This window comes from Pan troglodytes, chromosome 8, assembly GCF_028858775.2.
Source record: "Pan troglodytes isolate AG18354 chromosome 8, NHGRI_mPanTro3-v2.0_pri, whole genome shotgun sequence".
Lineage (NCBI taxonomy): Eukaryota > Metazoa > Chordata > Mammalia > Primates > Hominidae > Pan > Pan troglodytes.
This window is the reverse complement of record NC_072406.2, coordinates 39,649,421-39,661,664: the sequence shown is the minus strand read 5'-3', so window position 1 is coordinate 39,661,664 and position 12,244 is coordinate 39,649,421. Positions and strand designations below refer to the sequence as shown.

Sequence of the window (12,244 nt, the reverse complement as noted above, 5' to 3'; positions counted from 1 at the left end):
CTAACACGATGAAACCCCGTCTCTACTAAAAATACAAAAAATTAGCAGGGCACAGTGGCAGGCGCCTGTAGTCCCAGCTACTTGGGAGGCTGAGGCAGGAGAATGGTGTGAACCCAGGAGGCAGAGCTTCCAGTGAGCTGAGATCACACCACTGCACTCCAGCCTGGGCAACAGAGCAAGACTCCATCTCAAAAAAAAAAAAGATGCCAGACTAGATTCCTGAGTGACTTTAGTGACTTAAAGTCAGAATCTAAACATCACAAAGTGAATTTTTAGGTACATGCTACTTTTTTTTTTTTTTAAGACAAGAGTCTCGCTCTGTCGCCCAGGCTGGAGTGCAATGGCGTGATCTCAGCTCACTGCAACCTCCGCCTCCCAGATTCAAACAATTCTCCTGCCTCAGTCTCCCAAGTAGCTGGGATTACAGGCACCTGCCACCACGCCCGGCTAATTTTTTTTGTATTTTTAGTAGAGACGGGTCTCACCATGTTGGCCAGGCTGGTCTCAAACTCCTGATCTCACGATCCACCCGCCTCAGGCTCCCAGAATGCTGGGATTATAGGCATGAGCCACCATGCCCAGCCGGTATATGCTAATTCTTAAATGGGAAATGAAACAGTAAGTAACCTTGGGAAGAAAGACTTCCCAAATATAAAAACAAGAAAGGAATGAAAAAAAGAGCTCACCGGGAGTTGTTATGATGAATATTGCATGCTCGGGCCATTAGCGCCACAATAATTGGTCGAAAGGCTTTCCCTTTCCCATCAAAGTAGTACTCAGACATTTCCTTAAGTTCTGATGTTGATATAAGCAGTTCCTGAAATAAAGTTTCTCTGTGTCACAACGGCATCAAAAAACTGCACAGAAAGCCAACAGGATTTCTTTTTTTTTTTTGAGATGGAGTTTCGCTCTTGTTGCCCAGACTGGAGTGCAATGGCACGATCTCAGCTCATTGCAACCTCTGCCTCCCGGGTTCATGCGATTCTCCTGCCTCAGCCCCCCAAGTAGCTGGGATTACAAGCACCCGCCACAATGCCTGGCTAATTTTTTGTATTTTTAGTAGAGACGGGATTTCACCATGTTGGCCAGGCTGGTCTTAAACTCCTGACATCAGGTGATCCACCTGCCTCAGCCTCCCAAAGTGTTGGGATTACAGGCGTGAGCCACCGCGCCTGGCCAGGATTTCTTCTACAAAACTTTGGTTTAATTTAAGTGTATTCATTTCAATTGAGAAATTCAACACTCCGTGGGCAAGGCTCCCACGCTGCAGGGCCATCCACCTGGCTGTCCTGCAGGCTAGAACATAAACAATGCGTGGATCAGCCCCAAGTGGCCTGAATGCTAGAACAGGTACTGCCACCTGCCCCGCTGACAGAATCAGACACCAGATGACTCCAAGAGACAGCAGGAGGGGGAAGAAAGCACTAGGTGGCTAAGGGACTCTGGGCTCGTTGACAGCCGGACAGCGAAAGGAACAGGGGCTGGTTCGCAGCTTGAAAGATGGGGGCGGGAAGAGAAAGATGGGGAAGGTGGAAGCCAGTGGCCGTCGGGAGCCTGTGAAGCAGGTCAGGCGGGTGGGGTGTCATGGGTAGGGTGGCAAAGTTGTTTTTTTAAATTTTTTATTTTAATTTTTTTAGAGACAAGGTCTTGCTCTGTCACCCAGGCCTCAGGGCAGTGGCACGATCATAACTCACTGCAGCCTCAAACTCCCAGGGGCAAAGCTGTTTATGAGGGGCAGGAAGATAGTAAGGCCACAGCCAAGGAGAAGAAACAGGGCTCAGTCCATCTGGCTTGGCCTTTATTTGGCAAAAGACATTTTGAGGGTTCATAGAGGTCCATGTAAGCGCATAGAGCCCATATAAGGCATGGGCTGCCGGATTACAAGGAGCCTACAACTGAACTGGGGAGAGAAACATTTTGCAAATATGAAACAATCAATGATGAATACAGTGGTAGCGTGAACAATGCTGTACATTAAATACATTGAAAGTTCAGGGAAGGAAGAGATCAGTTCAGGCTAGAAAAACCGAGTATTTCATGGAGGAGATGGGCTTTGATGTGGGACTAGAAGCCTAAACAGGGTTCTGATTCACAAAGAGGACAAGAGCCTTCCAGCTGACTGGTGTGTGTCGCTTGTATCTGCCACTCCAGGACTAAGTCAGAGTTTATCCCCTGGACGCAGTGGGAGTCAATGAACCTCCGCCCGGCACAAGTGAACACAACAAAGTGGGCCCATCGTTAATTCAGTAAATTACCGACTTAGTGCCAGGCACTGTAACAGACACAGAGGTCACAAAGGTAAGTAAGACAAGCCTTGCCAACTAGGAGCTCAGGGTCTAGATGGGGAGAAGTAAAACGATCATTGCCGTTGACACAACACAGTGTGATGGGTGTGGTGCTATAACCCAGGTAAGCTGTCACCTCGGAAGCTGAGACAGGGAGGAGAAGAGCACGAATGAAAGGACCAGGGGCATGGAATTGCCTGGCCTGGGACAGTGGGGACTGACAAGAGGCAGACTAGAAGGACATAGAGGGGAAGGAGAGGGACAAGTCCTGGGTTCTTCCCAGGTTCCCCAAGGAACAGGAAAACAGCAGAACAAACAACTCGTGGGGGAAAAGTAGAGTCTCAGCTGAGTTAAGCCTGAGACCATCATGGCCGCCCCATGGCGTTCCCGGTGAGTAGTTAGCTACCTCGGTGTGGGAGATGTGATTCAACCTGGAGTAGTGATATTATTTGAGAGACGTAAGTATGGACACAGGTATATAAGGAAGAGAGAGAGGAGGGGGCCCACGGAACCCCAGGGAATGGCAAAATTAAAGGAAGTGAGCTGGAGGTGATGAACCGAAGAAAAGCCTCAGGATAAGGAGGGGGAACAAAGTGCAGAGTGAAGGGAACCATGTTTCAAGGAGGGGTTACAGTCAATAGTGCCCAATGGTCAGAAAACCAGGAAGTGTCCGTTACAGTAGATAGCTAGTCAGGCATAAGCAGGGCAGGAGAGGGCTCCCCCACCCACAACAGGAAGGCGACCATCACGTGATGGTCAGGCAGTTGTTAACTGTGTCGCTAAAATACTAATTGGTCACAGCTGGTGCCAAGGGACGGCAGTCTCTCAATAGATACAAAAACCTGAAACTGGTGATCAGCTTCCCAATAAGATCTCAGGAGTTGGGTGAGTCGGCTCAACCATGCACACTAAGAGGCAAAATGGCAGAGCTTAATTGGTGTATGTCCTTCTAGGAACACTGGGACTGGTATGGGAAGAATGCCTCACGTGAGCATGCGCAAAACTCCGGTAAACACACTGAGCATGCTCCCCTCCCCAACACTGGCGGGCCACTGCGCATGCAGGCAGCCCACCCCAAGGGAAGAATCCGGGGAGACGGGATGCAAGTCCCTGGAAGTATGCCAACATGTAAAACCCAAATTCCAAGGTCAAACCACACACTTTCTCTCAGGTCACCAGCTTGGCCCTCTTACAAGTGTACTTTACTTCCTTCCCTTCCTACTCTACACTTAATAATAAACTTTCTCTCCTGCTCTAAAACTTGCCTCCGTCTCTCCTTCTGCCTTAGGCCCCTCAGTCTAATTCTTTCTTCTGAGGAGGCAAGAATTGAGGTTGCTGCAGACCTGTACAAATTTGCTGCTGGTAACACATCCATTGGATTTAGCACAGGGAAGCTATCAGTGACCCAAGCAAAACCAGCTTCAGAGGAGAGGCTGGAAAGGGGGCCCCAGTGCAATAGTGGAGGGAACATGAAGGCACTGGAGGAAGGCAGAGGGCAGGGGATACTGTGAGGGAAGGGAAGGAGTGAAGCACTGGGTCAGTGGATGGGCCTTTTAAAAATGCAGGTGAAGAAACTGAACACCCAATGGATATGGAAGACCATGCCAATGAAAGTTTGCAGACAGAGGGAGAGGCCATGTCTGGGGGAGTTCCTAAGAAACTAGGGAGGTTGGCTAAGGGACTGCCCCTAGAGAGGGAAGGGACATGACTTCCACGGGTGGGAGGAGAGCAGGCAATCGCCAGAGAAGGCGCAGGCAAGCTGGCCAATTGCGACAGAGCAGGAGCTGAAGGAGTTCTTCCTCCACAGCCCCTACTGTCTGTGAAACAGGAAGTGGTGTCCTCCCAAAGTGCTAGGATTATAGGTGTGATCCACCGTGCCCAGCCAATTTTTTTCTAAAGACAGAAAAAATGTCTTGATCTCTCACTCAGGCTGGAGTGCAATGGCGGGATCATGGCTCACTGCAGCCTCAAACTCCTGGGCTTAAGCAGTCCTCTTGCTTTGGCCTCCTAAATTGGTGGGATTACAGGCACGAGCCACGGTGCCCAACCACGTGAGGTTGGGAACTACTGAAAGTTTTCAGGAAAAAGAGTTGAATGAAGAAAGCCATATTTGGGGCAGACTGGCAATGACATTCAGAATTAGATAAGGAAGAGACAGCTGGAGTCACTGGGAGGTGGTGGGTTTTAAGAGGAAAGGTGGGATAACTCATTGGACAAGCATGAGCTACCTGGACCATTTTTTTTCTTCAGGTTCCCAACCCTGCCATAACCTCTTTCTGGACATAAATACATATTGCATTCTTCATATTGCCAGGCACTGGGTCATATGTATTCTTGCTCAAGAAACATTTGAAACTTGACCATACGTGAATCAAGATTGCAAACTGCATTGTACAGATCTGAAAACCTGCACTTTTTTGTAATCCCAGCACTTTGGGAGGCCAAGGCGCGTAGGTCACCTGAGGTCAGGAGTTCAAGACCAGCCTGGCCAACGTAGCAAAACCCCGTCTTCACTAAAAATACAAAAATTACCCAGGCATGATGGCGCACGCCTATAATCTCAGCTACTCAGGAGGCTGAGGCAGGAGAATTGCATGAACCCGAGAGGCAAGGGTTGCAGTGAGCTTAGATTGCACCGTTGCACTCAAGCCTGGGCAACAGAGTGAGACTCCAGCTCAAAAAATAATAATAATTATAAGAATAAAAAATAAAATAAAATTTTAGTAAGTTTTGGTAAGCTAAAACATTACATCACAGCAGAATAAAAAACTCACCTTTCTAATGTCCTCATACAGACCTTTCAAGTCTCTCCAACCGAGTTTGAAAGGATCGGTGTATTTTTCACCACTGTGTGTTTTACTGTCTGGGGTTGTGTGATGAAACCTGGGACATGCAAAAATGCACATGACTTCATTTTCAAGTAAGTTTTATATACATATATATTTAGTAGACTCAGATACAGAAAATTCAGCCCAAATATTTGCTAGAAATTAATCATGAATCTGAAAAGGTCATTATAATTTGGAAAAACATACAGAATTCTATTCTTGCTAAATGACAGATCAATAGATCACTTTTATAAATAGGGCCTTGAGAACCCACAAAATCAAAGAAAAACTAAACTATGTTCATTGTGTTCTGGGTTGAGCTCAAACTTTATTATATTCCTGTTTTTTGAATAGGCAGAGATCTACAATTTAGAATAGAAATTTACAGGCAATATAATTAATAATTTTAGGCCGGGTGCTTATGTCTGCAATCCCAGCACTTTGGGAACCTGAGGGTGGGAGGATCGCTTGAGGCCAGCAGTTCAAGACCAGCCTGGGCAACACAGTGAGCTCCCCATCGCTACAAAAAAAAATTTTTAAACAACAATAAATTTAAAAATGGATAATTTTAGTAGTTGCAGTATGGACTGTAAACTTACCGTGATATACGACATACATTTGGACAGGCAGATGTTAAATGCTTCACAAGATTAATATAGGGTATCTATAAAATAAAAATGTCAAGAAACTTGTAAGAATATTCCTGAAAAACTGTAACATTGGATGATAAAACCCCCATAATTATAATCTTTATCTTCTAATCACCCATTTACAGGTAGATTGCAAACTTTAGAGGAAGAATAATTTTAAAGTTTCCTTTTGTTATTACAAAATACTTGTCATTGCAGAAAACATAAATAAGAAAAAAGGAGAAAATAAAAACCATCTTCAGTCCATCCCTTCCCCCAAAGAAAGCCATTTCCATATTCATATCTATCTTTCCAGACCTGAAAATTAGTTTTAAAACAATTTCCTTCCATTTAACTAAGATTGGTCAGAGGAAAAAAGATTTCAATAGCAAGGAAGGAATTTATATTTATACAAACACTGTCTATTTTAAGTTCGTGTTCCTCAACATACTTTGGAAATGGGAGAACAGAGTTTGAAAGCACATAAACCAGGGTGTTAAAAGTAGTTATTCTGGAATGAATCGGACTGTGGGGGTGTTTTGTTTTATTCCTTCTTTTGGTAGATATTTTCTGATTCTTCTCTAATGAACATGTATTGCTCTAGCCATATTTTTTTTTTTTTTTTTTTTTTTTGTGAGACGGAGTCTCGTTCTGTCGTCCAGGCTGGAGTGCAGTGGCGCTATCTCGGCTCACTGCAGGCTCCGCCCCCCGGGGTTCACGCCATTCTCCTGTCTCAGCCTCCTGAGTAGCTGGGACTACAGGTGCCCACCACCTCGCCTGGCTAATTTTTTGTATTTTTAGTAGAGATGGGGTTTCACCGTGTTAGCCAGGATGGTCTCGATCTCCTGACCTCATGATCCGCCCACCTTGGCCTCCCAAAGTGCTGGGATTACAGGCGTGAGCCACCGCGCCCGGTGCCATATTAAAATGACAATGAAAGTTGACTTTGCCAGACACCAGTCAAAGTAGTTGGCCTGAGTTTCATTCTTTCCCCCACAGCATTACATATTCATTAAACCAGTAAGAACTTTCATGATATCCCAGGCAATTACAGTGCAACAAGAAAACAAAGTGACAATCCTCCTTCATGCTTTATATGACAACCATTATATGACAACCTATGTCTTTCAGTCTACATGGGTAATTAATTCATATGAGTTCAGTATTTTATTATAATACTTATAAATAAGGGCATCTTAATGGAAGAGTAAAACTTCTTCAGTAAGAGACTTAATAATTATTATCAGGTCTCTAGTAATAGTTACTATTATTAGAAATCCTGAGCAAAAGTGATCCTCCTGCCACAGCCTCCCCAAGTGCTGGAATTACAGACGTGAGTCACTGCGCTTGACCAAATAACTATGATTAGTTATAATAACTAACTGAACTATTCTAACTGAATAACTTTTTAGTTATTCAGTTAGAGACCCCTAATCTGGGTTGAAGGATTAAAATTGCATAGCTAATTAATACAGGGGACGCTTTTTACCACCAAGTGGCCTAACAATTATTAGTAGCATGGACTTTGGAAGACAGATCTCGGTTCAAATCTCAACATTTGTGTTACCTTGTGATGTCTTTCTGATAATACCTACTCATGGAGAGAGGTGGAGATTAATTTAGAGAGCAGATGTAAAGCTCTTGGCTCAGAGCCTGGTACACAATATACATTTAATACAGTATCTATTCAATCAAGCTACTATTTTCTGCTTTAAAAGTACTTTAGAGCAGTTTTTCAAAGGGAGGTGAGAGGTGCTCAGAAAAGCAGTGAAGAATGAAAAGAGAGGGGCAATAGTCATTTTCTAATTCCGATTTTGTTTCTTACCTTTCCCTCACACACTCTCTGAAAGTCAACCTTGCCTCTCATGAATTTACTTTTATTTTATTTTTCCAGGCTGGAGTGCAGTGGTGCAATCATAGCTCACTGCAGCCTCAATCTCCTGGGCTCAAGCTATCTTCCCACCTCAGCCTACTGAGTAGCTGGGACCACAGGAACATGCCACAATGCGTAGCTGATTTTTAGAAACGAGGTGTATTAGTACGTTTTCACATTGCTATAAAGAAATACCCAAGACTGGGTAATTTATAAAAGAAAGAGGTGTAACTGACTCACAGTTCCAAACGGCTAGGGAGGCCTCAAGAAACTTACAATCATGGCAGAAGGAAAAGGGAAAGCAAGGCACCTTCTTCACTAGGCAGCAGGAAGGAGAATGAACACAGAAGGAACTACCAATCACTTATAAAACCATCAGATCTGATAAGAATTAGCTATAACAAGAACAGCATGGGGGAATCTGCCCCCAGGATCCAATTACCTCCACATAGGCCCTCCTTTGACACATGGGGATTAAAATTTGAGATGAGATTTGGGTAGAGACACAGAACCAACCATATCGTTCTGCCCCTTGCTCCTCCCAAATCTCATATCCTCATTTTTCAAAACCAATCATTCCTTCCGAACAGTCCCCAAAAGTCTTAACTCATTCTAGCATTAACTCAAAAGTCCAAGTCCAAAGTCTTACCTGAGACAAGTCAAGTCCCTTCCGCCTATGAACCTGTAAAATCAAAAACAAGTTAGTTACATCCAAGATACAATGGGGGTACAGGCATTGGTTAAATGTTCCCATTCCAAATGGCCAAAACGAAGGGGCTTACAGGCCTCATGCAAGTCCAAACCCAGCAGGGCAGTCATTACTTAAAGCTCCAAAATGATCTTTGACTCCATGTCTCACATCTAGGTCACACTGATGCAAAGGGTGGGCTCCCAAGAACTTGGGTGGCTCTGCCTCTGTGGCTTTGCAGGGTTCAACCCCCACTGCTATTCTCATGGGCTGGCATTGAGTGCCTGCAGCTTTTCCAGGTGCACGGTGGAAGCTGTTGGTGGATCTACCTACCATTCTGGGGTCTAGAGCACGGTGGTCCTCCTTTCACAGCTCCATTAGGCAGTGCCCCAGCAGGGACTCCGTGTGGGGGCTGCAACCCCACATTTCCTTTCTGCACTGTCCTAACAGAGGTTCTCCATGAGGGTTCTCCCCACTTCAGCAGACTTCTGCCTGGGCATTGAGGCATTTCCATACATCCTCTGAAATCTAGGCAGAAGTTCCCAAATTGTTGTCTTCTGTGCACCTTGCAGGCTCAGCAGCACATGGAAGCCACCAAGGCTTGGGGCTTATACCCTCTGAAGCAATGGCCCAAGCTGTACCTTGGCCCCTTTTAGCTATGGCTGGGAAGCAGGGCACCAAGTCCCAAGGCTGCTCTTGCACAGAGCAGCAGGGCCCTGGGCCCAGCCCATGAATCCATTTTTCCCTACTAGGCCTCCTGGCCTGTGATGGGAGGGGCTGCAGAGAAGGTCTCTGACATGCTCTGGAGACATTTTCCCCATTCTCTTGGCTATTAACATTCGGCTCCTTGTTACTTATGCAAATGTCTGCAGCCAGCTTGAATTCCTCCCCAGAAAATTCTTTTCTATCACATCTTCAGGCTGCAAATTTTCCAAACGTTTATGCTCTGCTTCCCCTTTAAATTTAAGTTCCAATTTCAGATCATCTCTCTCAGGCTCAAAGTTCCACAGATCTCTAGGGTGGGGCAAAATGCCACCAGTCTCTTTGCTAAAGCATAGCAAGAGTGACCTTTGCCCAGTTCCCAGGAAGCTCCTCATCTCCATCTGAGGCCACCTCAGCCTGGACTTCATCATCCATATCACTTTCAGCATTTTGGTCAAAGCCATTCAACAAGACTCTAGGAATTTCCAAACTTTCCTACATCTTCCTTTCTTCTTCTGAGCCCTCCAAACTATTCCAACCTCTGCTTGTTACCCAGTTCCAAAGTAATTTCCACATTCTCAGGTATCTTATATCAATGCCAACTACTTTGGTACCAATTATCTGTATTGGTCCATTCTCACACTGCTATAAAGAAATTACCCATGACTGGGCAATTTATAATTATAGGAAAGAGGTTTAATTGACTCACAGTTCTGAATGGCTGGGGAGGCCTCAGAAACTTAGAATCATGGTGGAAGAAGGAGAAGGAGAAACAAGCACCTTCTTCACAAGGTGGCAGGAGACAGAATGAACACAGGAGGGACTACCAAACACTTATAAAACCAGCAGATCTTGTGAGAACTCCCTATCATGAGAACAGCATGGGGAAATCCACCCCCATGATCCAATTACCTCCACCTGGTCCCTCCCTTGACCCTCCCTGGTCCCCAAATGTAACTGGGGATTACAATTCGAGATAGATGTGGGTGGGCACACAGAGCCAAACCATATCAGGAGGTCTCACTAAGTGGCCCAGGCTGGTCTCGAACTCCTGAGCTAAAGGGATTCTCCTGCCTCGGCCTCCCAAACTGTTGGGATTACAGGCGTGAGCCACCACGCTCAGCTAAAGAGAAAGTGCTGGGTAAGAATCAAATACATGGCCGTGTGCCAATCCTCAAGCGGGGTGGGGGGGAGGGGGGATGGCTTGAGTCCAAGAGTTCAAGACCAACCTGGCCAACACAGAAAGTCCCCGTCTCTAAAAAAATAAATTAAAAAAAAAAAAATCAAAGATATACTGAGAAGTGATTTGGCACGTTCACATGCACACTGGTTTTTATCGTATTACAATATTTGTTCACACTACTAGTGAAGTCAGAAGAATGTACAACCATTAGGAGGTAGTAGAGCTCTGGTGGAGAGCAAGACGTGGCTTAATTATTGCCGCTCTTTGTCCCTGTGGCTTAGTTATTGTAGTTCTGTGTCCCCAAGGACTATCAGGCCCTAAGAGACTTGAAGTAACCAAAATACACATGCCTGAGGCAGACACCAGAATGCTAACATATTAACGTATAGTGAAAGGCATCACTGACACACACATCAGAAATACATGATCTTGGCATCATGAGTCCACACAATTCCTCCTTGTCATCATGCAGACGAGGAGGCCATAAAGCATATTCTCTCCAGAAAAGCACACTTTCCCTGGCTAAGGTTGCTTGGTGGGCAAGAAACTTTTTTAAAAAGAAGCGTCAGGCCAGGCGTGGTGGCTCACACCTGTAATCCCCGCACTTTGGAAGGCTGAGGAGGGGGCGGATCACTTGAGGTCAGGAGTTCCAGACCAGCCTGGGCAACATGGTGAAACGCCGTCTCTACTAAAAATACAAAAATTAGCTGGGGGTCGTGGTGTACGCCTGTAATCCCAGCTACTTGGGAGTCTGCAGCAGGAGAATCGCTTGAACCTGGGAGGTGGAGGTTGCAGTGAGCCGAGATTCCGCCACTGCACTCCAGCCTGGGCGACAGAGTGAGACTCTGTGTCAAAAAAAAAAAAAAAAAAAGAAGAAGAAGAAGAAGCATGTAGTGGCATAAGAGGGTGGATGCACCCATCTCTTCAAATACTGGCTTCATCTGTGGAACTAGAAATATCTGAAGTCTGGAGAGAACAGTCCTGAAATGGATCACAGCAAAGCCTACCTTCCTCCTCTAAGCCTCTTCTCCCACGTGCCCCTCACCCCCCATATTCTGTTCTCTTTACTCTCTAGCGTTGTCTAGTTGCCCAGCTGCCACTCGGTCTCCAAACATCTTTTTTGCTTTAGATTTTTTAGAGATAGGGTCTCACACTGTTGCCCAGGCTGGAGTGCACTGGCACTATCACAATAAACAGCTCACTGTAATCTTGAACTCCTGGGATCGAACGATCCTCCTCCCTCAGGCTCCTGAGTAGGTAGAACTACAGGCATGCACCACCCCACCTGGTGAATTTTTTCTATTTTTTATAGAGACAGAGTCTCGCTATGTTGCCTAGGCTGGTCCCAAACTCCTGGCCTCAACCGATTCTCCCACCTCAGCCTCCCAAAGTGCTGGGATTACAGGTGTGAGCCACTGCACCTGGCCCAAGCCTTGTTTTGGATAATTTGTGATACGCATCTACTTTGGTACAAAGTAGATATTTATAAGTGTTATATATTTCATACTGGGAAATGATGTTTGATGAGAACACGGACACATAAAGTATACCAAATCTGAATTAAAAGAGTACTAAATTCAAATAAACTTAAGTAACAGTGAGTCCATAGATTTTGCACGGTTATGCTGATAGCATGGGCCTACCCCATGGCACACTGAGAATCATTACAAAGTGCAGAAGGGCTCACAGTGTCCATTTACAGGGGCTAAACTGACCAGAAAGGGAGAAAAAGGAGATCGGAACCCAAAGGCAGCAGAGGAGACCCTGAAAGAATGGGCTATCACTGAGATTCTGACTTTAGATGACTCCAGGGTTTCTCTCCTCCTGACGGCCTCGGGCCTTTCTCCTTCCAGCGTCATTCCAGCCCCATCCAGGTGTGCTCTCCTCCCGAAGCCACTGCTGGACAACTAAGGTCCGGTCCACCCTAGCACCAGCCCTGCATTCTCCACAAGACCTTTTCGGACTATTCCGAGGCCGATTCGATCCTCCGTTTCTCGGAGAGAGCTCTGAGCACTTTGGCTCTAAAATTTCAGGCAAGATCTGTCTTCCTCTAACT

At 45.7% G+C, this 12,244-nt stretch overlaps 1 protein-coding gene across 9 annotated transcripts in view; it reads right to left on the bottom strand.

Annotated features, from left to right (window-relative positions):
• PDSS1 (decaprenyl diphosphate synthase subunit 1) overlaps window positions 1-12,244 on the bottom strand; it is a 50,174-nt gene that overhangs the window by 36,297 nt on the left and 1,633 nt on the right. For 6 of the 9 annotated variants that reach the window (XR_010146835.1, XR_010146834.1, XR_010146833.1 and 3 more), the window contains exons 2-5: window positions 8,265-8,297; window positions 5,713-5,777; window positions 5,060-5,168; window positions 687-817 (exon numbers count right to left, since the gene is read on the bottom strand). Coding sequence is in view for 5 of the 9 variants with exons in the window: in XM_016962814.4 (XP_016818303.2) it covers window positions 687-817; window positions 5,060-5,168; window positions 5,713-5,777; window positions 8,265-8,297 (338 nt within the window). In the remaining 4 variants the exon portion in view is untranslated. Of the gene's footprint in view, window positions 1-686; window positions 818-3,127; window positions 3,257-5,059; window positions 5,169-5,712; window positions 5,778-8,264; window positions 8,298-8,636; window positions 8,832-12,244 lie in introns of those variants that run through there. The other 3 variants (XM_063781527.1, XM_054660850.2, XM_016962817.3) reach the window with 3 other exon arrangements.